Genomic DNA, 25,743 nt, shown 5'->3' with positions numbered 1-25,743 from the left:
CAGATCAGGATAGGGGGGTATTGGAAAAGCTGGGAGGGCCAGAAATGAGTTGCCTAGCTGGCTGTGGGGCAGGAGTCTTTAGGTCAGGACTGGAGGGGTGTTGGCAGAACCAACTGAAAGAGGGGCTGGGGAGAAATTTGCACACCTACTCGTTTCCATTGTGCATAGAGATGGGCCAAGCCATGGAGTTCAGAGACTGCTCTGATCTCCTGCAGGGGGGAGAGCTGGGGGGTGGGAACTGGCCAGGCAGCCAGCTAGTAATATTACAAGAGGGACAAATATTTTTATACTGGCTGGGAATCAGGGCACTTACTCTATCAGGAATGGTTCAGTTCCATGTGACAGCCAGTCACCCTGGAGTGGGGGGGACTTCTGTACTGTTGTCCCCCCAACGTCACACCACAGCCATGGATTTACACATTTAACCCTTGCAGCCCTGTATGTGGAGCAAGCCCCTGCACTGGAGAAACACATTAGCTGGCTGTTTCAGGTGATCAGCCGAAAGAGTTAACTGTCAAAAGGGGGCTCTTTGCAGTCATGCCCCATTGAGGTGAATGGGGCAGTTCACTTCAATGGGGCGTGAACTCAAACCTCAACAGTGAAACGGTCTCTGCTGCCAGCAAACTCAGTTACAGGCTGAGGAGACCTTCACAGACCCAAGGGGGAGAAAATCCTTCTTTCCTCAATTAAACTTCAATTCTGCAAGCGACAAGGGGACCATAGAGCCCCACAGGGAGACCCCAAAACCTTAGACACTTCTATGCACAATGTCAATCTCCATTCCCAATTTATCCCATGATCCTAGGTCTGTTGTTGGTTTTATGGAGGCATCTAGAGGCCCTATCCAAGATCAGGGTCCCATCTCGCAAGGGGAAAGGGATTTAAAACAAACAAGGTGATCTTGATTTTTACTACTTGTTTACTTTGATTTATTTAAACATAAATGTGGTCCTCCCACACTGTGGGCCATGTACCCAATACATCCTACAACAACAACTAGATCCACTGTCCAAGCACCATCCTGATCGCATGAAGCCAATGGACTATTTGCACGAATAAAGATATGGAGCAGGTTCAGGTCCTCTCAAGGCAGGAGAGCAGGGAGGGCTGCATGCAGCCACTTCCCCATCTGGAGGATAGCACTGAAATATGAATTTAACCACAACTCGCTTGTGATGTGACTATAACTCCAAGTCTGGAGATGCTGCCATCGTTCCGATGATCCCTGGCAAACCCACGTGTGTGGAGAGTTTCTCAGAGTACCCACCTTTTGGTAAAATCTCTTGATTACTTTCTCTTTTTAAAAACTTTAATACTAGTATTTGGCTTTAGGAATGAAAAGATTTCCTGTTTATAGTGCAGGGGGAAGGTAACCAGTAAGGGATCATTTCTCCATCTACTTCTGCAAATAACTTTTCAGACAGCCCCCTCAAGCCTCAAAGTTTCCAGAGCATGGGTAGCAAAACACTTATTTCAAGCTTCAGAGTAGCAGCCGTGTTAGTCTGTATTCGCAAAAAGAAAAGGAGTACTTAGAGACCAACAAATTTATCTGAGCCTAAGCTTTCGTGAGCTACAGTTCACTTCATCAAACGCATTATCCACTGAATGCATCTGATGAAGTGAGCTGTAGCTCACGAAAGCTTAGGCTCAAATAAATTTGTTAGTCTCTAAGGTGCCACAAGTCCTCCTTTTCTTTTTACTGTAACAAGAGTGATCACTTAAAGTGAGCTATTACTAGCAGGATAGCGGGGCGGGGGGGGGCGAGGGGGAACCTTTTGTAGTGATAATCAAGGTTGGCCATTTCCAGCAGTTGACAAGAATGTCTGAGGAACAGTGGGCAGGAGAGGGGAATAAACATGGGGAAATAGTTTTACTTTGTGTAATGACCCATCCACTCCCAGTCTTTATTCAAGCCTAAGTTAATTGTATCCAGTTTGCAAATTAATTCCAATTCAACAGTCTCCCCTTGGAGTCTGTTTTTGAAGTTTTTTTATTGAAGAATTGCAACTTTTAGGTCTGTAATCGAGAGACCAAAGAGAGTGAAGTGTTCTCCAACTGTTTTTTGAATGTTATAATTCTTGACGTCTGATTTGTGTCCATTTATTCTTTTACGTAGAGCAGTTACTGGAGAGCAGTGTCCTCTCTAGCCCAGTCCTGGATAGTTCCACTGCCAAAGGTTACATAGAACAGACGGCCAAAGAGATTTAGGGCCGCTGACACACAGAAGACATTCCTCCAGCCAGTCAGGAGGTCCTGGGGATACCAAACAAAGGGTAATTAGTATCTCCATTCTCTCTTATGGCCACAGGAGAGCACCTGGGGCTTGAACCACAGGCTTTCATTCACCTAAAGACTTGCAATGCCAGTTCCCTGTCTAGCTGTAGATTTAACTCCTCAGATTCCGCTTTCCTGGGCTCCGATATCGTTGCACTGCAGCGTGCTTGGGAATTATTTGCTTGCTAGGCTGAATTCAAGCAGCTCTGTCATCACTGCTACCAAGCTTTCCCTATTGTCCTGTTTGACAGCAGTCTCCCCGCCCCCCATCTGTAAGTAGATCCAGGTTGGAAGCCCATGTTGGGAGGAGTCCCTACTTCTTGGATCATAAAAGCTTCTTCTCCATGACTTAGGTACTTGCTGGACACATTTGACAATGTTGCTGCCTAGCACATGTGGATTGTTAGTCCCCCCCTGAAGCCAGTCTCCTGGGGTTTCAAGAGCTTAGCCAGGGCTATGTTTTGATTCAGTGGACAGAGACTATTCTTTGGCTATTCTGCTCTATTCAACTCCACTTTTTTTTCTGAATATTTTTGCTTTAGGAGAAAAAGCCTCCAATAGGGCCATCCAGAGAAGCCCTGAATTACCTGGCTGGTGAGGAATCCAACTGCGGTGGGAGCAATTATTCCTGAGACTGTTCCGAGGGTGTTTGTGACTCCCAGCACAAACCCAGCGTATCTGGGGAGAAGGGAAGGGAAAATTTCCTGAGCAAGGCAAAGAGGGACTGGCAAGAAGAGAGAAAATTAGGTTTCAATTCCCTCTCTCCCAACCTCCTGGAGAGCTTCAAAGAGAACAAATGCCTCCTTAGCTTGCTCACTGCCTGCCCTGTTGACAGACAGTAAGAGCCTTTACCCACTGCTATAATTGGCTCTGAGCCTGCGCTTCTGTGCCTTGGTTTTGCCTGTCCGGCTTCAGATGCCACCAGCTGCAGAAGATCAGGGAGAGGAGAAGCAAAAGGCAGCTGAAGTAGCTGAGGGCTGAGATGATGGAGATGACATGGGCCAACGAACCAATTGGACCAGGAGATAGGAGGAAGGTCTGGTGGTCTCACCTGGGAGCAATGTCCATGTGCTTAGTGTAGAAACCGGCCCCGCACATGCTGATTACAGTCATGGACAATGTCAGAAAGACCACAGCTGCTGTGTAATCACAGCCGACGTAGGACACGGCCACCAGGGAGATGGCTGGGAGCATCATCCCTAGGGAGAGAAGGGGACGTGGGTTATGTGGCTGACCGGGTGAAGGTTTGTTGAAAGAACCTGGAGGCAGGAGTCACCTGTCCTTACCCAGCACCGAGAAGAGCTTCCGAACTGTTGCTATGCTGAACACTTGCTTGGACAGGAGGAAGTCTGCCAGCACCCCCGACACGATGGTACACAGCCAGTTCCCAATGTAAGGAAGTGCAGCGAGGAGACCATTCTGTAGCGAGAAGGGTGAGAGACTTGCGATTGTGCACAGAGCAGCGAGAGGGACCCCACCATCACCAGATCTGGCTGGATGTGCTCAGAGGGGCTGGAAATCTCAGGACCGTAGGGACTGCCAGACTGGATTGGACCTGAGGTTCATCTAGCCCCATATCCTGTCTCTGACAGCAGCTAGCACCAACCGGCTGCTTTGGAGGAAGGTGAAAGTAACCTCCCAACCCCTAGTAGTCAGAAACTGACCTAAGCCCTGAAGCATGAGGTTTAACAGCCCTTCCAGAATTGGTTAGCATCAACTTTTATCCCTCTGGATGTCCCCATTCAGGAGATAGACCGGCCTGGCTGTGAGCGATGGAGCCCCACGGCAGAGCTCACCTCTCTGATGTCAAAGCGGAGCACCTCATGCATGTACGTTGGCATTGACGCCAGCAGCTTGTAGATCAGCCACTCGCTGCAGAAACAGGGGACTGCAATGGCCCAAAGAGGCAGCGATTTAATCATGGCCAGGAGTGGAAGGGACCGTCCGTGAGAGATGCCCTTGAAGGAAACGCACCAGTTAGTGCCCCTTTCGCGGGCTCCTTTTCCTCCTGGCTCTGTCAATGTCCCATAGGCAGGTGTTCTATTCTTTCCCTGGCCTCGCCACCTCCTCCCAGAGTTTTAGCTGCCTGCTCTGTGTTGATTCCTGGATCCCCCTGTAACCCCTCAACTCTCCCAGTTGTGCAGTCTCATATCTGACATTTCCCTGACCTGCCAGACACCTCCAATCCAACAGGCCGAGCGCCAGGCTCACATAAGAGCGCTGGGCTCCTGGTGCAGTGTGTAGAGTTGTACAGGCTAAAGTCAGGGCTGAATTTGACTCAATCTGTCAAAAGTTCTCGTCCTTCCTCTTAGACCCATTCCCCTCCTATGACGGTCCATGATCCAACTCATCCCTTCACCTCCGGCTCCCTTGACCTGGTCTGCTCCCTTCTCCCCTCACATCCAGCCCCCTGATAAATCCTTGTGCCTTTCCCTCAAGAATGCAACCTTCCCTCTTCATCCCTGCAGCTGACACTCTATCCATGCCTTGGGCATCTCTCAGCTCACCTGTGCAGTCTCCCACTCTGGGGCACACTCTGACACTCAGTCCAAAACACCACGGCTTAGGGCACCTTTCTCTCCTACAGTTCTTACCATCACCCTCCTCAGACCCCTCTGCCACAAGTTCAAGCTCCTTGACCTCACTTCAGACTTCCCGCACAACCCAGTCCCGGCCTACATCTCCCGTTGTCTCTGACTCCTCCCACTGCTCCCTCTGTTTCTCCCAAGCTTCATCTCCTCCCACACGGCTTCCAGTCTCCCACCACATGGAGCTGCCTCCCCCAGTTCATATGCCAAGAGACCTCCTTTGGCTTCGACAAATTCCTCCTTAAATACACGTTTCATGAACCACAGGCAGACCGATCTCCTCTCTGGCCCTGACTTTGGCCCCTTCCCATTGATTTCCTCTCTGATGTATCTCTATACCTATATTTGAACTAATCTGTAAGCTCCTTGGGGCAGGGCCCTCTTCTGCCACAGACATTTGCACGGCTCTGTAAATAACACACCCAGTGGAACCCTGAAGAAGGGCTTACTTGGAGACGGTCCCATTGTCCCAAGCTCTGTTCAAAGGTGGGGACTACAAGGAAAACTAGGTCAGAGTTAAAAGGCTTTCAAAGAACCTGATTGGCCAGGGATGACACAATGTACTCCTTCTCTCCAGCACTAATATGAGGGTGACATGCAGGATCTTCATAGACGAGAAGGAACCAGAACCCACACCAAACGCAGCCAATGCCACCTATGGAGAAGGGGAACAGTTCAATGGCTCCTGTCTCGGATCTTACTGCAGCACAGGTGCGCAGACACCAGCAGAGATGGGCAGGCAAGACACGGCAGCTCTATGACAGACTGTCAGGTGTGAGGGTCTTGAAGGGAGGGGCAGGTTTGTTCTACTGACTCATGCTGGCAGACAGACCAGGTGGGGCTCTTTAGTGCCAATCCACGGTATAAAAGGGTGTGTGTCCCCCCTCTTAGGGGAAGGAGGAATTAGGCAGTTGAGGCAGGAGTTTTTGCCTTAACACCAAAGAGCTCAGGATGTGGTTCATGTCTGGCTTTCCTTGGTGTGAGAATGAAGGAAGTGCTGGAAAGGAGGTGAATCTAGGGCACTGCCCCTCTATATGTGTGTGCTGTGGTGAGAGGGGAGCGGGCAATCTGCCCAGTCACAGACCCCTCAATATGACAGCGATGGTGCATTGCAAACACCATAGACAGAGAGACAGAGAACACTGAGGTTCAAGGCAGATCGAGGGGCTCTGCCGACTAACACATTATTGTACCTTATTGACGCCTATACTCTTATATTTAAAATGAAAGGTGCCAGCCCGACAGCCCTGAGAGTAGACACAGCTCGGGCAGCAGCAACACGAGCCTCTTTCACACTGCCCAGCCAACAGACCTCCATCATGAGCTGAAGGAGAAAGAGGGAAGTCCAGCCCTTCTGGCCATAGATGCCGATTGCAATGGTGGCCTCCCTGAAGGGGGACATTTCTATATTAGGAACTGGATTGAGAGCCCAGACTCCTCGCATAGAGGCAACGAGAAGACCTTCATATGCTTCGCTCTTGTGTGGCTTAACTTGCCAGTGAATCTGCTACAGTGGAAACCACAGCTACTCACCGAAGATGTAGAAGACGTAAGGCCACCCCACGTACTGGCAGATGATTCCAGCTGCAGGGAAGGTGACGAAGGTCCCAAAAGTGCATCCTAAGGAGCAGATTAAGAGGAGTTCAGAGCGAGGGGGTGATAAAGTGGTGGCCACAGAAGATGACCTGGGCTTCCCAGTGCTCACCCCACACCATCCTATAGTAACTCTTCCAGCCTTATCAAGCCAGAACTGAGAAGACAGGGTGGAGGAGAAGGCAGAGGGGATAAAGGATGAAGAGAGTGGAATATTGTGTAGGAAAGGGAGAAACAGCAGTAGAGATGGATGTGCAGCCAACATTTCCTCATGAAGGACCTTCGGTCTAGACCAGGCCTGCACAACATGCGGCCCCCACGGGCTCACTGTGCGGCCCGCGGGGGGTGAGCAGGCAAGCTGCGGGGTCGTGAAGAGGCCAGTGGCTGGGGGCAGGTGAGCGGGTCGGGGGATGGCGAGCCGAGTGGACGGGTAGTGGTGGCAATACCGGATTTACCATGGCACCACTGGCACCGGTCCCACGGGTCCAAAGGGGCCCTGGCCCGGCCCGCTCTTCTCCGTCCCCCTGCTCTCTCCTGTGGGGGCAGAAGTTGGATGCTGCCAGCAGCTGGGGCTCCTCCCCCGCTGCTTCCCCCAGCTTGCTACTTTCCCTCCCCTCCTCCTCTCCCTGCCCCCCGCTTGCCAGCAGGAGGGAGGGGAAAGAGCGGAGCCTCCACTCGCTGCTGGGGTGGGGGGGGAGGAGGAGGAGGAGAGGAAGAAGCGTGGCCTTGGGGAAGGGACTGGAATCGGGGCATACCCCCTCCAGCCCCTGCTGTGAGCACCCCCATGACCCCAGCCCACACCCCCAGCCCTCTGCCCACCCTGACCCCTGCACCCCCCTCACACCTCCCCTGCCCCGACTCCTGCACCCCCTCACACCCCCTACGCCTCCCCAGCCCAGTGTCCTGACTCCTGAACCCCTCTCATATACCCCCAGCCCCCTGCCCTGACCCCTGCACCCCCTCACACCCCCAGCCCCCTGCACCTCCCACACCTCCCCGGTCTCCTGCCCTGACTCCTGTATCCCACCTCATGCTCCCCCCAGCCCCTGCCCTGACTCCTGAACCCCCCTCACACACACCCAGCCCCCTGCCCTGATCCCTTCCCCAATGGCCCCCGCCCCCAACCTTCCTTTCGGCCCACAGCTGTTTCGGTGGGGTGGCGCTGGGGAAGGAGGGTTTGTTTCCGCGGGGCAGGCTGTGCTGGGGGGGAGTGTTTCGGTGGGGTCGGGGGGTTTTGACCCTCAGCTGTTTTCTTAGGAGTAAAATGGCCCACGCCGCTTTACGAGTTGTGCAGGCCTGGTCTAGAACCTGAAGGTTTCTGCAACTCGTAGCCGCTTGTCTGGAGTGTGGCGCAGGGAAAGCAGGCATCAGGAGAGCTCTCCTTTACACAGGCGGGCGGGGGGGCTGGAACTACAGAAAAACTTGGTTTGGAAGCAAAGAGAGTCGCTCTCTCTTACCAGCAACAGTGAGCTGTATGAGCCTGCTGCGTTCCAAGGGGAGAGCCCATTTTGCCAAAAGCATGTATTGGGCTGGAAATATCACCCCCTGCCAAGGAAAACACAGGAGTGTGTGAGCACAGGGGGGAGTGGGAGCGATACCTGGTGGAAAGCATTAGCAGACCTCATGATCTTTCACTGCTATGACCCTTGCTCCCCCCTACCTCCACTTTGGTTTGTCATCAGCCCTTGCTTGTAAGCTCATTGGGGCGGAGACCTGACTAGTTAACTTCTTCTGCAATGTCATACATACAGATGGTGCTGCATACATAAACCCACAAGCCACTGAAAGTCAAGAGCTCGAAAGGGAAGGCCCTACCTCTGCCATGCCCAGCAGTGCCTGCAGCCCAATGAGGTACACGGCTCCCAGGCCAGCTGCCAGTGGCACGAGGAGCATGAGAGCCGAGGTAGAGAGCAGCCCATAGCCCAACACTAGTTTCCCTCCGAACTGTCCCGACCAGTATCCGCCAAGGAGCTGGGTGAAGAGGTAGCCATAGAACAAGGCACTGAGGATGACGCCCTGGGTCTCAGCGCGCCAGTCGTACACGGGGGCCTGGAGGAGACAAAATTTGCTTGTGTCAAAAGGGGGAGACAAAACCGAGGACTGTCCCTTGAGGGGACATTGCAGCAGCTTTAAAACCTAGGCCCAAGGGAGAACTATTTTCACAGGCCTGGACTCCACTAGGAAGGGGTAAGTGGCTTGTATGAACAGACCTGTCACCAGTCAGGTGATCAGCGCTTTCCTAATTACACAGGCTCCTTTGTTTACACACGTGCAATGGATACAGCCCCAAAGCTCCTCTCTAAACAGTGCCTCGTTGCTGCCGAGTTGGTCCATAGTGCAAAGCCAAGGGGTAGAGCCAAGAGGCTGGTGAAAGGATCTGGCCCTGCCTGTACACTTACTCCTTGGGTGAATGCTCGGTGGGAGCCATTGGGCTGAGCGTGGGAGCAATTGGGACACACGTCTGTGGAGCTATTGGTCAGGCTGCCCGGGTTGGTGCCGTTCGTCATGGCTATGATGGTGATACTGAGATTGACCCGGAGCAAATACATCATGAAGAGGGAGAAGTGCAGGATGAGAACCAGGCTGTAGCGAGCTGAGCAGAGGCTTGGGGTGGAGAACAACCACAACAAGCCGGAGACGGTCAGTTAGGCTGCAGACTAACCCTGGAGGTGCCTCCTCACCCCTGGCTGTGAGGGATCTCCAGGCATTGGTGCTGGAACAGTTTTTGGAGTGGGGGTGCTGAGCTGCACCCCTCTTACCCTTGTCCGTGCCCCTCACCGCCCCCTAGAGCTGGGGCTGGGAGCTGGGTTGTGGCACTGAGCTGGCATCTCTGGTGTCCCGACTTTACCTACCCAGCTCCTGAAGAAACCCAAGAGCAGCTCAGGAAGGAGCACACACTTTCCTGAGCACAAAGGACTAATAACCCACTTTACCAGCACTAATCAATCCTCCCAAGCCCCTGGGGAGGGTGCTGAGTTTCACCATCCCCCTTCTACAGGGGGAAACTGAGGCACAGAGAGGGGACGTGACTTGCCCAAGAGCCAGAGCCAGAATTAGAACCTGGACGTTCCTGGGTCCCAGTCCCATGTTCGGAGCACTACATCACACCTCTCATTACCCTCAGGTAGATTTACCTTTCCCAAGTGACAACTGCTGGTTGAGCAGAGGGGCAGCATCTTCCTGATCTGACTCTGGACGGTCCTCAGTGCTTTGCTGCATTCTCTCCTGTAATCAAAGCTGATGCCCAGTCCTCCTCCCGGCAGTGTCTCCACAACTTCTGGAATAGACACCAGTGAACCGAAGGCACTGGGACCATCTCCTCTCTACCGACCTCCTGCAGTTCTTCCTACAATGCAATAAGTCCCATTGTGGGAATGCTGCAGGATTGTGGAATATGGATGCTATCCATCTAGTGCAAATGGGACACGTTTTAAGAACAATGTGATTTACAATGATATAAAACAACTTCTAGGTCCAGTCTTGTGTGGTCCTTCCTATTTTTGTCTTTGATCGTCACAGCCTCATAGTGGGATAGAGAGCTCTATTTTCAGCATAGGTGAAGGCTATTCCCTACTGCAGATATTCCTCCCTACTCAGAGAATAGCCTCCCTCCGCACCCACAACCTACCCTCACTCTGTATACTGTAAAATAATCCTTGTTCCAGAGGGCAGCTGCCAAGCCGAAACATTCTTTGACACTGAGAGACTGATGCATAGAGCTAAGCAGAGATCCTAGAAATCCGTTTGCCACAGAAAAAAACATGGAATTTGTGTTTTAACAGAGAATCTTTTTACATTTTGTGAAAAAATAAAAACATATACTGTGGGAACGCCGATTAACCGATCTAATTGAGCCTGGGGCAAAATCGGGTAATCAAAAAAATTGGATAATCAGGAGAGCAGGCAGGGCTCCGGCTGTCAGCCCTGGGCAGTGAGGCTCAGTCTGTTAGCTATCAAATTGTACATATATCAATAAAACATTGCGATCCACTGATACCTATATATTGGGGTGGCCAGCCTGAGCCTGAGAAGGAACCAGAATTTACCAATATGCATTGCCAAAGAGCCACAGGAACACATCAGCAGCCCCCTGTCAGCTTCAGCCAACCCCTTTGTTGATTTTAGCTCCCTGAAGCCAACCCTGTAAGCCATGTCATCAGTCGCCCCTCCCTCCGTCAGAGCAACGGCAGACAATCGTTCCACGCCTTTTTTCTGTGCGGACGCCATACCAAGGCAAGCATGGAGGCCGCTCAGCTCACTTTGGCAATTAGGAGCACATTCAACACCACACGCATTATCCAGCAGTATATGCAGCACCAGAACCTGGCAAAGCGATACCAGGCGAGGAGGCGACGTCAGCACGGTCACGTGAGTGATCAGGACATGGACACAGATTTCTCTGAAAGCATGGGCCCTGCCAATGCATGCATCATGATGCTAATGGGGCAGGTTCATGCTGTGGAACGCCGATTCTGGGCTCGGGAAACAAGCACAGACTGGTGGGACCGCATAGTGTTGCAGGTCTGGGACGATTCCCAGTGGCTGCGAAACTTTCGCATGCGTAAGGGCACTTTCATGGAACTTTGTGACTTGCTTTCCCCTGCCCTGAAGCGCATGAATACCAAGATGAGAGCAGCCCTCACAGTTGAGAAGCGAGTGGCGATAGCCCTGTGGAAGCTTGCAACGCCAGACAGCTACTGGTCAGTTGGGAATCAATTTGGAGTGGGCAAATCTACTGTTGGGGCTGCTGTGATGCAAGTAGCCCACGCAATCAAAGATCTGCTGATATCAAGGGTAGTGACCCTGGGAAATGTGCAGGTCATAGTGGATGGCTTTGCTGCAATGGGATTCCCTAACTGTGGTGGGGCCATAGACGGAACCCATATCCCTATCTTGGCACTGGAGCACCAAGCCGGCGAGTACATAAACTGCAAGGGGTACTTTTCAATAGTGCTGCAAGCTCTGGTGGATCACAAGGGACGTTTCACCAACATCAATGTGGGATGGCCGGGAAAGGTACATGACGCTCGCATCTTCAGGAACTCTGGTCTGTTTCAAAAGCTGCAGGAAGGGACTTTATTCCCAGACCAGAAAATAACTGTTGGGGATGTTGAAATGCCTATATGTATCCTTGGGGACCCAGCCTACTCCTTAATGCCATGGCTCATGAAGCCGTACACAGGCAGCCTGGACAGTAGTCAGGAGCTGTTCAACTACAGGCTGAGCAAGTGCAGAATGGTGGTAGAATGTGCATTTGGATGTTTAAAGGCGCGCTGGCGCAGTTTACTGACTCACTTAGACCTCAGCGAAACCAATATTCCCACTGTCATTACTGCTTGCTGTGTGCTCCACAATATCTGTGAGAGTAAGGGGGAGACGTTTATGGCGGGGTGGGAGGTTGAGGCAAATCGCCTGGCTGCTGGTTACGCACAGCCAGACACCAGGGCGGTTAGAAGAGCACAGGAGGGCGCGGTACGCATCAGAGAAGCTTTGAAAACCAGTTTCATGACTGGCCAGGCTACGGTGTGAAAGTTCTGTTTGTTTCTCCTTGATGAAACCCCCAGCCCCTTGGTTCACTCTACTTCCCTGTGAGCTAACCACCCTCCCCTCCTCCCTTCGATCACCGCTTGCAGAGGCAATAAAGTCATTGTTGCTTCACATTCATGCATTCTTTATTCATTCATCACACAAATAGGGGGATGACTACCAAGGTAGCCCAGGAGGGGTGGTGGAGAAGGGAAGGAAAATGCCACACAGCACTTTAAAAGTTTACAACTTTAAAATTTATTGAATGCCAGCCTTCTTTTTTTTGGGTAATCCTCTGTGGCGGAGTGGCTGGTTGGCCGGTGGCCCCCCCACTGCGTTCTTGGGCGTCTGGGTGTGGAGGCTATGGAACTTGGGGAGGAGCGTGGTTGGTTACACAGGGGCTGTAGTGGCAGTCTGTGCTTCAGCTGCCTTTGCTGCAGCTCAACCATACACTGGAGCATACTGGTTTGGTTCTCCAGCAGCCTCAGCCTTGAATCCTGCCTCCTCTCATCACGCTGCCGCCACATTTGAGCTTCAGCCCTGTCTTCAGCCCGCCACTTACTCTCTTCAGCCCGCCACCTCTCCTCCCGGTCATTTTGTGCTTTCCTGCACTCTGACATTATTTGCCTCCATGCATTCGTCTGTGCTCTGTCAGTGCGGGAGGACAGCATGAGCTCGGAGAACATTTCATCTCGAGTGCGTTTTTTTTTCTTTCTAATCTTCACTAGCCTCTGGGAAGGAGAAGATCCTGTGATCATTGAAACACATGCAGCTGATGGAGAAAAAAAAAAGGTATTTAAAAAGACATTTTATAAAACAGTGGCTACACTCTTTCAGGGTAAACCTTGCTGTTAACATTACATACATAGCACATGTGCTTTCGTTACAAGGTTGCATTTTGCCTCCCCCCCACCACGTGGCTACCCCCTCAACCCTCCCCCCTCCCCGTGGCTAACAGCGGGGAACATTTCTGTTTAGCCACAGGCAAACAGCCCAGCAGGAACGGGCTCCTCTGAGTGTCCCCTGAAGAAAAGCACTCTATTTCAACCAGGTGACCATGAATTATATCTCACTCTCCTGAGGATAACACAGAGAGATAAAGAACAGATGTTGTTTGAACGCCAGCAAACATACACTGCAATGCTTTGTTGTACAATGATTCCTGAGTACGTGTTACTGGCCTGGAGTGGTAAAGTGTCCTACCATGAAGGACGCAATAAGGCTGCCCTCCCCAGAAACCTTTTGCAAAGGCTTTGGGAGTACATCTAGGAGAGCCGCGAATGCCAGGGCAAAGTAATCCTTTCACATGCTTGCTTTTAAACCATGTATAGTATTTTAAAAGGTTCACTCACCGGAGGTCCCTTCTCCGCCTGCCGGGTCCAGGAAGCAGCCTTGGGTGGGTTCAGGGGGTACTGGCTCCAGGTCCAAGGTGAGAAACAGTTCCTGGCTGTCGGGAAAACCGGTTTCTCCGCTTGCTTGCTGTGAGCTATCTACAACCTCATCATCATCATCATCATCATTATCTTCTTCGTCCCCAAAACCTGCTTCCGTGTTGCCTCCATATCCATTGAAGGAGTCAAATAACACGGCTGGGGTAGTGGTGGCTGAACCCCCTAAAATGGCATGCAGCTCATCATAGAAGCGGCATGTTTGGGGCTCTGACCCAGAGCGGCCGTTCGCCTCTCTGGTTTTCTGGTAGGCTTGCCTCAGCTCCTTAAGTTTCACGCAGCACTGCTTCGGATCCCTGTTATGGCCTCTGTCCTTCATGCCCTGGGAGATTTTGACAAAGGTTTTGGCATTTCGAAAACTGGAACGGAGTTCTGATAGCACAGATTCCTCTCCCCAAACAGCGATCAGATCCTGTACCTCCTGTTCGGTCCATGCTGGAGCTCTTTTGCGACTCTGGGACTCCATCATGTCACCTCTGCTGATGAGCTCTGCATGGTCACCTGCAGCTTGCCAAGCTGGCCAGACAGGAAATGTGATTCAAAAGTTCGCGGTTCTTTTCCTGTCTACCTGGCCAGTGCATCTGAGTTGAGAGTGCTGTCCAGAGCAGTCACAATGGAGCACTCTGGGATAGCTCCCGGAGGCCAATACCGTCGAATTGTGTCCACAGTACCCCAAATTCGAGCTGGCAAGGCCGATTTAAGCGCTAATCCACTTGTCAGGGGTGGAGTAAGGAAATCGATTTTAAGAGCCCTTTAAGTCGAAATAAAGGGCTTCATCGTGTGGATGGGTGCAGGTTTACATCGATTTAACGCTGCTAAATTCGACCTAAAGTCCTAGTGTAGACCAGGGCTAAATCAATAGGTGATTCAGACTTTTACAGAAGTGGAAATAGCGTTGGGGTTGGGCAGGGTCACGCAATGGGATGGGGGGCCTGGTCTGTATTAGGGCTGGAATCCCAGCAATCCCTCAACGGCCTTTTTACTCACCTGTAGGTGCCCTCCCTTGGCCAGGGGCTGAATTCACCCTGGTACTGACCTGCCCATCTTCTCCTGGTGATACATTACTCTGAAATCAAAAGGCACTTTCTCTTATCTTGCTGTCAAATCACAGTGAGGACACCCCCTGCCCCCATGGTCACTGCAGCCCCCTCTCCCCATGGCTCTATCATCCCCCATCTCCCCTCACCATCCCCTGTGACTTCTGCAGCCCCCTCCCCCCATGGCTCTATCATCCCCGTCTCCCCTCATCACCTCCTCTGACCCCTGCAGCCCCCTCTCCCCATGGCTCTACCATCCCGCATAGCTCCATCACCTCCTCTGACCTCCACAGCCCCCTCCCCCATGGCTCTATCATCCCCTGTCTCCCCTCATCAGCCCCTGTGACTTCGGCAGCCCCCTCTCCCCATGGCTCTATCACCCCACTGGCTCCCACTGCCTCATCAACCCCTGTGACCCCTGCAGCCTCCTCTCCCCATGGCTGTATCATCTCCCCATTGCTCCCATCACCTCCTCTGACCTCTGCAGCCCCCTCCCCCCATGGCTCTATCATCTCCTCATTGCTCCCATCACCTCCTCTGACCTCTGCAGCCCCCTCCCCCCATGGCTCTATCACCCCACTGCCCCATCAATCCCTGTGACCCCTACAGCCCCCTCCCCCCATGGCTCTATCACCCCACTGCCCCATCAATCCCTGTGACCCCTACAGCCTCCTCTCCCCATGGCTGTATCATCTCCCCATTGCTCCCATCACCTCCTCTGACCTCTGCAGCCCCCTCTCCCCATGGCTCTATCATCTCCCCATTGCTCCCATCACCTCCTCTGACCTCTGCAGCCCCTCCCCCCATGGCTCTATCATCTCCTCATTGCTCCCATCACCTCCTCTGACCTCTGCAGCCCCTCCCCCCATGGCTCTATCATCTCCTCATTGCTCCCATCACCTCCTCTGACCTCTGCAGCCCCCTCCCCCCATGGCTCTATCACCCCACTGCCCCATCAATCCCTGTGACCCCTACAGCCCCCTCCCCCCATGGCTCTAATACCCTCTGACCCCCATTGCCCCTACAGCCCCTCCCCCATGGCTCCATCATCTCCCCTTTCCTCCCATGATCCTCTGTGACCCCTCCCCCACGGCTCTATCATCTCCCCCGCCCCAGGCCAGGGCGCGCCTCCACAACCCGCCTCCTCCCAGCTGCCCCGCCCACCGGGTCATGTGACAATCCAAGATGGCGGCGCTCAGGTTCCTGCCGGCGGCGCTGCTGCTCGCCTGCCTGCTGCTCGGCGGGCGCTGCTCGGGGCGGCGCGCGGGCCCGGTGCCCCTGGTCATGTGGCACGGGATGGGTGAGCGCTGGGGCGGGGCCGCCGCGGGGCTGGTGGTCCCGTCCCCCCCCCCCCCCCCGCGAGCTGCAATCGGGGGCGCTGCGGGGCCGGGTTGTGGGTCTGTTGCTGCCCCGCCAAGGGCGGGGTGTCAGCCCCAGGGCTGCAAAGGGAGCGGCTGGGGGCCCTTGTCTGACCAGCCTCCCCGCTCTTATTCCCCCTCCCGCGGGAGCGGTGTTTCCCCGCCCCAAGAGCCTCCCGGGCCGCCTTTCTCTGCTTCCTCTCTCACTTCTCTAATGCCCGCTGCTGGTTTAGCTGCCGGTGCGCAGAGCCTGCTTGCCTTGGGAGATCATGGGATCTCCGCTCTCACAGGGCGAGGGTGGAAAGCAGGTTATTAGCCAGTGTGCCCACAGGTTCAAACCAGCAGCTCCGCTCCCTGCCCTAGGGACTTCACTCTTGGCCACGTTTCAGATTGTCTGTAATAAAAGAAAACAACCACCCACATTCATCAGGGGATTCTCATTGGACCGCCAGGAGGGTGATACCGCAGTGCAGGGAACACCCTTTCCTTGTGAAATGGGGGATGGAAGAAAGCGAAGTAGTGATAGATGTGTGGGAAGTTGGACTGCGAATGAAGGATCAAGGTGGCTTCTAAAGCGTTAAACTACCCTGATGCCCAGCGTCCTTTGGGAGAGTTCCCTACTCAGTTATCTTCTATCTGAGGCCCTGTCTACATTATGAATCACATTTAAACATGGTTGTGATCCAAGAATGTTCTTTTTGCCTGCTATTGCACCACAACATGTTTCACAAACCAGTTTGAACATGGTTATGTTTTGTAGCCCTGGCAGGATTTTAAATAAACACTTCGATAGCTCGTTTACAAATATCGTTATCCCCGCTTTTCAGATGGCGAAACTGAGACAGAGAGATCACAGAATCATAGAATATCAGGGTTGGAAGGGACCTCAGGAGGTCATCTTGTCCAACCCCCTGCTCAAAGCAGGACCAATCCCCAATTTTTGCCCCTGATCCCTAAATGGCCCCCTCAAGGATTGAAAGCTTGGACCACTAGACTATGCCTCTGGAAGTGTCTGGGCCAAAGATACCACAAAAAGATATTCCTGTGGGAGCAGGGTCCTGAACTTTCTAGCTTCGTGTATAGACTGTTTTGTATTCAAATGATTATTCAGTCAAAATGAAAAGCATTGGCAGCAAAGAATTTCCCTAAGGATGGGAATAAGGGAAAGGCATGGAAGGCTGGGTGAGAATTCAGTGTCCATGCTGGCTTTAATATTTTGGTAGTCAGTCAATGTCATGAACTTGTTATAAGCAAGAAAGTGAAAGGCGGCTGAAACCAGGAAGTGCATTCAAATGGTTCATTTACAGAGGCTTTGTGCAATGAGTGTGAACATTTGCTGCTCTGACACTTGAAAAAATGCATGCTGCTTGCCCGGGTGAGGTTGGAAGTTTGGTATTCAGAACCTCAGCCATCCAGTGTGCGATGGTTTTATATTTGATGAAAATTTCCCTTATCCTTTTTGCAGGAGACAGCTGCTGTAACCCTGGAAGCATGGGATACATTAAAAAAATAGTGGAAAACAAAATACCAGGAATTTACGTTCTGTCGCTACAGATTGGAAACAACTTGGTAGAGGTAAAGTCACAGTTATCCGATGTAAAGCTTCTGCTTTCATTGAGTATTACTGGTTAGTGATCACTGTGCAGACTCTTAAAGGTGCTGTAAATAATTTACAGTCTCTGCTTTTGACGTAGATCCCTAAAGACACAGGCAGAGCTTTCACTATTCCCTTTTGACTGTATCAAACATTTTTGTCTTGGAGAAACTGACTAAGTCTAGTTAATCACATGTTGAGGAAAACTTGGGATGTGACAAATCCCTGATTCAAACTGGATTCATACCCAAATCCACTGATAAGTGTTTTGAAACCTCTACAGCACGGGTGGGCAAACTACGGTCTGTGGGCCGCATCCGGCCCGCCAGATGTTTTAATCCAGCCCTTGAGAGCCTGCTGGGGAGTGCAGTCTGGGACTTGCCCCTCTCCTGCGCTCCAGCTGCGGAACAGGGTCGGGGGCCGCTCCACGTGGCTCCCAGAAACAGCGGCATGTGCTCCCTCCAACGCCTGTGCATAGAGGCAGCCAGGGGACTCCGCTCCACATGTGCCGCCCACACAGCTCCCATTGGCCAGGAACCATGGCCAATGGGAGCTGCAGGGGCGGCACCTGCAGACAGGGCAATGTGCAGCAGAGCTGCCTGGCTATGCCTCTGCGTAAGAGCCGGAGGGCAGGACATGCTGCTGCTTCTGGGAGCTGCTTGAGGTAAGTGCCACCTGCAACCCTGAGCCACCCCTCCACATCCCAACCCCCTGCCCCAGCCCTCATTCCCCCTCCTGCCCTCCAAACCCCTCTGTCCCAGCCCAGAGCACCCTCCTGCACCCCAAACCCCACATCCCCAGTCCCACAGCCGCTGCCCCATCCTGGAGCCCCTTCCTACACCTTGAACTCCTCATTTCTGGCCCCACCCTGGAGCCCACATCCCTAGCCAGAGCCCCAACCCCACTTTCATGAGCATTCATGGCCTGCCATACAATTTCTATACCCAGATGTGGCCCTTGGCCAAAAAGTTTGCCCACCCCTACTCTACAGATATTAGCTATGTGATGAGGTCCCATGCTTTTTAAGGGAGATATTTGTCCCTTCCTGTTTATTAAGCTAAGTGCATGTTCTTATTTAAACTCATTTTATATTGCATTTTACTTGTATAACATAGATATAGCCTGGCTCCTGCACACCTGTATTGTTGACTGTGTGCTATATGGCCAAGAGGTGTACATTACTAGCTGCGTATTAGAGGATAGTTCTAGTAATAGCTATCACAATAATGGGTGACATGTCTTGTTACCTGGATTCATAGAGGGTGCAGGTAAACCTTGACTTTGTGGAAGTCCAGGGAGGATCCAAATTTTAATAAAGGCAGGAGAAATAGGATGGCTTACAGTTGGGCTGGGAGTTCACAAAGGGAGTCTTATAAAATTGGGGCCTACCTATAACTCATGGAATTTGAGAAATCTTAGTCCCTATTGAAGAACTAGAAGATTAAAATTAACCTGTTAGCTCATTGTAAAGATAATTTGCCCATCTGTTCCTCTGGCTTATTCCCCAGGATATGGAGAACAGCTACTTCATGAATGTGAACAAACAGGTGACGCTGGTTTGTGACAAACTCGCTAAGGACCCTCACTTGCAAGGAGGCTACAATTCTATGGGATTCTCCCAGGGAGGCCAGTTCCTGTACGTTTACAGTTGGATTTTATTTATTTATTTATTTATTTATGGGCAAATGTTTTAGGTTACAGGAGTTCAGGTGGGAATCTCCCTCTCTCCCCAGCACCTCCCATAGGGTTCAAAATAAAATGTAAATAAGTGTTCTCTGGGCTCGAGGGTGACATTTGTTTTAAAATGCTTTATTCTTATGAGTCTTTCTAAGAACTGTACAATTATAAACTAATCCTCACAACACCTTTGTTACACAGATAAGATTTCTTCAGAGGGGGAAACCAAGGCACAGAGCGGTTCAGGGTAATATTTTCAAAAGCGCTTAAGTCCCATTGATGGGACTTCGGATAACATTTTAAAAGTCCCTAACTATTTTAAAGCTGGTCGCAGACAGAGCTTGAATATGGTTATTTAAAGTGCTATATACAAATAGCCTAGGATCTGTATAGGAGGGGGAAGCTAAACTCTTTCTCTTTTCCCCAGGAGGGCAGTGGCACAGAGATGTCCTTCTCCTCCAATGTTCAATTTGATTTCCATTGGGGGGCAGCACCAAGGTAACTCCCTCTTTGGTTTCTAGAGTCCTCCAAGTCATCCCTGCTTCCTAAACGCTCATGTAGTGAATGGAGGGGGAGCTTCTGGTGGGATAAAACAACCCCTCTTTCCCTGCCACCAAAAGCCCCCCACAGAAAGCCTCTTTTTGACCTACTTTCATTTGAAATAAAGTGACTGGATGCTTTTGCCTGTCTCCTTTTTCCTGATTGGATTTGATCACTAAGTGAGTGCTTGTTGTGTTCTGGAGGCCTTTCCTTTTATCTGAATGACCATCTTCTCCATAATGATGCCCCCTGCTGGTCAGCTAAAGAACATTCTCAGTTCTCTCTCCATGTAATAGTGCCTTGGGGGCAGGCTGTCTGTAATGGGATTATAGGATTAGAGACCTCTGGATTCCTTGGAGTAATTCCAGTTGCTGTGTCAGGAGGAGGTGGTTCTTCATTTGTGGTTCCAGTTCAATGGCTTTCAGTGCTGACCACTGAATGGAGATGCACATCTTGTTGCCCCAGGTGTGTTTGGCTTTCCACGCTGTCCTGGGGAGAAGTCCCGCATCTGTGACTGGCTCCGAAAGCTGCTGGACCTTGGCGTCTACACGAAGATGGTTCAGGAGCGGTGAGTATGTTCAGCGGGGGACTACGCAGACTGCAAAGGCTGAGGCGAGATGCCCCTTTGGCCTGTGTGTTTCCAGTGTGAGCTTTATTCTCTCTCTCATCCAGCCTAGTGCAGGCAGAATACTGGCATGACCCCATGAAGGAGGAAGAGTACCAGAAAAACAGCATCTTCCTGGCTGACATCAATCAGGAGAAGGTAAGGACGGATTCCATGCTTACAGCTCTGAGCCTAGCTTGGTATTTGGGATGGCTATACAATGGGGATAAGTGACATCAGCATAGGACGTTGATGTCGGTGTTGGGATTAGGATGTGGGGGTTCCTGATTCCCAATCATGCATTCCTAGCATCATCTTGTGCATCTGCCCTGACTAGCCCTAGACCAAGTGAGATCATAGGCTGTCCTTTCCCCGATGGGGAGGGAAGTAGGCACTGTGGTGGCTGGGTCAGCAGCCTGGCGTGCTGAGAGCAACAGCCCAGCTTCAATGTGTAACAAGTGTGCCACCTGTCTGACAAAGTTTGCGGCTGCCCCCATCTCAGTGAGGCTCCAAGCTGCCTTATTACTGAGAAGATTCTATTGTTTTTGTTCGGGCATCTTTCCCAGGGCAACAACGAGACCTACAAGAAAAACTTGATGGCTTTGAAAAAGTTTGTGATGGTGAAATTTCTCAATGACACGATGGTAGACCCTCCAGCTTCAGAGGTGAGGAACTCCTCCAGGTGCTTGGGATAAGGAGACTGGAGCTTTCATTTGCTAATGTCTTTGTCTAGTTTTATGAATGGTGCCCAACTTTGAATACAAATCCAGGATGCTGGAACCAAAATTGGATCCACTAATGTAGGTCCAGCCAGTTTCGCAAATAAATTGGGGAAAAGAAAATCAGAAAAGGGAAGGGAAAATGGTCTCAGTGCGGTCAGGATGCTCCAAACTTTGTAGGTGGCTGTAGAAGATCTCTGGCAGACCTCCTCAGGGAGAGAAATTCTTCAGACGGGATCTTTGCACCAAAAAGTCCCTGTGATGATCCAGATCTGTTAGAACCACTGTGTGGAGATCAGACAACCTGACTGGTGATAACTGCCTTGGATAGCTATGGTGGGAGGAGAGTTGCTCAAATACATCATGATCTAGATTAAGACTGCCTTATATTAGATTAAGCACAGATGAGGGTTGCAGTGAACTGTCTTCTAGCACCTTTAACTTCACCCTACCATGACTCTGAAAGAATACTGTTCGTTTAGGGGTCAGACACAAGGTGGTGGTGTTGGAATGTACAGTACCTGATCTTTTATGTAAGTCTAAGGATGAGCATTTCATGCTCTGAAGAGTTGCAGTTATCTATGAGATGCTAGGTAAGGACAGTATTGGCACTCAAACTTCAACTGGTTTTGGAAATCAAGGGTTTTTCAGATGTTCAAGTTTCTGTCCTGTCCTTTGATAGGGCTCTCTGGGGTTTATTCAATCTGAAGAAGTCATTGGTGGATTCAAGTGGGGGCAAGGACCTCCAGCCAGAGCTCCATCTCTTCCTCAGTCAGAGGAACAGTCTGCCCAGCAATAGGCCTCAGTAATAAGATGCAGAATAAGCTCATTTCTACAACAGCTCTGTTTTTCTTCTATAGTGGTTTGGATATTATAGAAGTGGGCAAGCCAAGGAGACCATCCCCCTGCAGGAGACCTCGCTGTACAAAGAGGTAAATAGCTTGATCTTCTATGGAAGAATCTGCTGTCTCCATATGGTTGCAAATTTTGGTTGGACACTCCTGGAGGTTTCATCACATGACATCACATTTTTAATTAAAGATTAATCTTTAATTCCTGGAGTCTCGGCAACTCTGTCTCCACTGTAAGTAGCTTAAACTCTCCCCAGGAATCTTGGCAGGGTTCCACCATCTAGCTTCTCCCTCTCGTTAGAGAGATCGCATTTTGTATGTGAACTTAGTTCCCATGAAAGGAAAAGGCTGGATCTGCTGATTAACCACGAGAAAGATGCGCTTATTCTCCCAACAAGCACTATTTTCCCTGTTGAACAGATAGTGAACTGAGGAGCCTCAATACCTCAGGGTCCCACAGAAATCTGTGCCAGGGCAGAGAATTGAACTTGGGTCTCCTGAATTATAGGCCAACACACTGACCTAGCCTCTCTCCTCCAGTCTCTGCTGGAGATAACTTAGCTAAAAAGTACTTCTACAGAGCAAAGTTAGGCCTTTGGAATGAGCCAGGCTGCACCAGATGAGGGTTTGTTTATTTATTTAAGAGAGTCCCTGGTGTTCATACTTCACTTTGTATGGCCTGCACAATTTCTTCATCCTACACCATGTTAAAACTGCTAGCTACCCCCCGTATGCAGTGTGCTTAATGCTGATCTTGTTTACACTGCTTTATATCAGGAGTAACTCCATTGAAGCTAAAAACCTATCTAAAAGTGGAACAAACACTATCAGCCCATTACAGCCTCATGCACACATTGGCCTACTGGGTTGCCTCTCCCTTTGGGTGTGAGATCCTTTGTAAGTGGGGGAAATGCATGAATGCTTCACTGCAGCAACCCATGAACCTGGCCCATGGCCTTTGCAACAGGATGCGGGGGACTGTTGTGAGAGCCCTTGATAAAACATGGCGCTGCACCCTCAGCCTAGCAGGTAGTTTTGAGGAGGGGAAGACCTGTTTCCTGGGGCCTGTCCTAGTCCAGCTTTCATTGCACTTATATAGTTCCCTTCTTTTTACATACGCTGTTGAAAGCTCGTGCTTCTCACAGGAGCATGTGCACTATTTTCCTAGCCAGGCAGTTGGATTGTGCTGTGAAATTCCCCCATGCAAAGGGAAGGGTTATTTCCATACAGCCTACACTCCAAGGGCTGTTGTAACTGACCCACGCTTATTCTCCAACAAAACATTGGTCTGTTCTATTGCCGAATAGAGTAAAGGGCTCCCCTGCCTGGTAATGATGATGAGGGGGAGGGGACAGCACTTGAATTCCAGAAAGAGACAAGGGGAACTTTTGTAAATAACTGATGGCCGAAAGTGAGAAAATAGAGTGGATCCTAATGGAAGATACGGGGGGATCCACGCTAGTTGTAGACAGTGGTGGTGGTGTTAGAATTAAAGGGTCAAGAACAGGAGGGCCTGGGTCTGTTATTAGCTATTACTCTTGTACAGGGGTGGCCAAACCATGGTTTGTGAGACACATGTGACTCTTTTACAGTTAAAGAGTGACTTGCAGAGCCCCCCATTCTCTACCTACCAGACTGGGGCAGGGGGAGCTCGGGACCTCTGCCTTGCAACAGGGTGGTGGGATAGGGGCTTCTGTCCCATCGGTGCACCTGCCAGAGCTCAGGGCTTCAGCAGGAGAGAGTCTGAAGCCCTGAGCTCTGGCAGGTGTGCCCCCGGCTCTCAAACTTCTGAAGATTGTTGTATGCAGCTCAGAGGATCAGTACGTTTGGCCAGCCCTGCTCTTTTATTTCTGTATCACTTAATCTTTTCTTCCAAAAGTTAAATGGGAGGCACCCTAGCTACACTGAACCAATCTGAACTTAAGTCCCCATCAGAGAGAGACGGTGGATGAAGTAATATCTTTTACTGGACCAACTTCTGCTGATGAAAGAGAGAAGCTTTTGAGCTACACGTAGAACTGAAGGAGAACTCTGCGTAGCTCAAAAGCTTCTCTCTTTCATCAGCAGAAGCTGTTCCACTAAAATATCATTTCATCCATCTTGTCTTTAATATCCTGGGACCAACATGGCTACAATACTGCAAACCACCACTTAAGTCCCCATGAAAGTCAATGGCACTAAGGCGCTTTGGAAAGTTATTTAAGCATCATAGGTAGCCTACTTTCATGCTGGTTGTCTTCTCTTGTAGGATCAGCTGGGGCTGCAGCAGATGGACAAGGCAGGAAAGCTGGTATTCCTGTCTGTGGCAGGAGATCACCTTCACTTTTCTGAAGAGTGGTTCTATACAAACATCATCCCCTTGCTAAACTGAAGCCGATGTGTGTCAGCAGCCTGACAAGAGAAGGTGACTTCGTCAGACCAAGCTCCTGATACAAGGCTGAGGAAGTCACCCTGTCAAGTTCTAACTTGGATCCACTTGCTGTAGCTAACAAACTAAGCTGCCACTTACTGTGTAGCAGCACATTCTCCATACAAACCTGCTGCAGCATCGTATCAGAGCTAACCAAGTATTTAAGGGCATATTAGTCTGCTGGTTGTTGCCAGAGAGTATATGAGAAGTGGCACGGATTAAATTTAAATCTACTAAAATTTAATATGCTATTATGGTATAGCATATGGTCCCAACCCAGACTAGGTTTTGGTGTTAGCAAGTTTTGTATGGTTTTCAAACAAGCTAATGTAATTGCACCAGTTGCTTGCTGGAGCATAGTTCAGTAGTTTTCAAACTTTTTTTTTCTGATGACCCAGTTGAAGAAAATTGTTGATGCCTGTGATGCAATTGAGCTGGGGATGAGGGGTTTGGGGAGTGGGAAGGGGCTCAAGGCTGGGGCAGAGGGTTGGAGTGGGGGAGGTGAGGGCTGTGATGTGGGGCCAGGAATGAGGGGCTCTGGGCTGGGGCAGGGGCAGGGAGTTCAGGGTGCAGGAGGGGGTCAGGACTCTGGGCTAGGGTCCAGTCTCTGGCATGGGGATGAGGGGTTTTGGGGGGCTGGGGCAGGAGATTGGGTTGTGGGCTTACCTCTGGTGGCTCCCTGTCAGTGGCACAGCTGGGGTGCAGAGGCAGGTCTCCTGCCTGTCCTGGCACCATGGACTGTGCTGCACCCTGAAAGTGGCCGGCAGCAGGTCTGGCTCTTAAAGGCATGCAAGCAGCTCCACACAGCTCTTGCTTGCAGGCACCAGCTCCCATTGGCCTGGAACCAGCCAATGGGAGTGCAGAACTGGTGCTCAGGGTGGGGCAGCATACAGAGGCCTGTGGCCCCCCCCAGCCTAGGAACTGGACCTGCCACTGGCCACAGCACCATGGCAGACTCAGAACAGGTAGGGACTACGAGTTTTTACTGGCTGGCCACCAGGGTCCCTGGGTGCTGAGCCAGGTGCCCCAGTACTGGGTCATGACCCAAAGTTTGAAAACCACTGGCATAGTTTAACAGCTGAGCCATTTGAGACTGGGTAGTCTCAGTTTTAACAGAGCTATGTTCTAACCACATTTCCTGACCCTCTGGCAGGATACTTAGGTTAATACTAATAAGCATAATTAGTTTAGATAAGGTCCACAGAGTGAGGACGACCACCACTTAGATTTAAGGATGTTTGTAGGGATAGGGGAGAAGACAAGGTTACAGCTGGGGGAAGGGGTGCTGGCTCCTGGGAGGGAGTGGGTTATGGATTAAGTTTTCAAGGGTTATTAAAAGCTTTTTGATAGTTGTCAGCTGACTAGCTACTGTTTTGCACTGATTCAATGTCGATTCTCTTTATTAAAGAATGTTTTACAGCTGTCTAATGAGCTAAAGGATAACCTCTCTTACTGCCATACCCATGACAGATTCCCTTCCTCAGCAAGGGTGCTGGCAGCATGAATTTGAAAAAAAAGGAGTGT

General features: G+C 51.0%; 2 protein-coding genes across 4 annotated transcripts; one reads left to right on the top strand and one right to left on the bottom strand.

Annotated features, from left to right (window-relative positions):
* Nucleotides 1-1,671: 1,671 nt before the first annotated feature.
* LOC140900532 (sialin) lies at nt 1,672-16,908 on the bottom strand. Of its 3 annotated transcripts, none has more exons than XM_073317965.2 (12): nt 16,032-16,908; nt 14,417-14,495; nt 9,590-9,801; nt 8,271-8,504; nt 7,913-8,000; nt 6,396-6,482; nt 5,399-5,517; nt 4,071-4,232; nt 3,561-3,693; nt 3,326-3,473; nt 2,862-2,952; nt 1,672-2,253 (listed from the first exon to the last, which is right to left on the bottom strand). In XM_073317965.2, exons 3-12 carry the CDS (start codon nt 9,629-9,631, stop codon nt 2,122-2,124), a joined length of 1,236 nt encoding a protein of 411 aa, XP_073174066.2. In that variant the 5' UTR covers nt 9,632-9,801; nt 14,417-14,495; nt 16,032-16,908; the 3' UTR covers nt 1,672-2,121. The 3 variants fall into 3 exon arrangements, with proteins under 3 accessions (XP_073174066.2, XP_073174068.2, XP_073174070.2); XM_073317967.2 differs by lacking the exon at nt 16,032-16,908 and adding an exon at nt 15,631-15,781; XM_073317969.2 differs by lacking the exons at nt 1,672-2,253; nt 2,862-2,952; nt 3,326-3,473; ... (5 more) ...; nt 8,271-8,504; nt 9,590-9,801 and adding exons at nt 12,216-12,753; nt 13,334-13,751; nt 13,848-13,945.
* On the top strand, nt 15,620-25,647 carry PPT1 (palmitoyl-protein thioesterase 1). Its single transcript, XM_073317970.1, has 9 exons — nt 15,620-15,766; nt 17,290-17,399; nt 18,927-19,054; nt 19,523-19,593; nt 20,101-20,203; nt 20,308-20,398; nt 20,806-20,904; nt 21,819-21,890; nt 24,058-25,647. Exons 1-9 carry the CDS (start codon nt 15,652-15,654, stop codon nt 24,178-24,180), a joined length of 912 nt encoding a protein of 303 aa, XP_073174071.1. The 5' UTR covers nt 15,620-15,651; the 3' UTR covers nt 24,181-25,647.
* The last annotated feature ends 96 nt before the right edge of the window (nt 25,648-25,743 follow it).

Source organism: Lepidochelys kempii, chromosome 19 (assembly GCF_965140285.1).
Source record: "Lepidochelys kempii isolate rLepKem1 chromosome 19, rLepKem1.hap1, whole genome shotgun sequence".
In the NCBI taxonomy this organism is placed as follows: Eukaryota; Metazoa; Chordata; order Testudines; family Cheloniidae; genus Lepidochelys; species Lepidochelys kempii.
The sequence above is the reverse complement of the archived record's forward strand: the minus strand, read 5'-3'. Positions and strand labels throughout refer to the sequence as shown.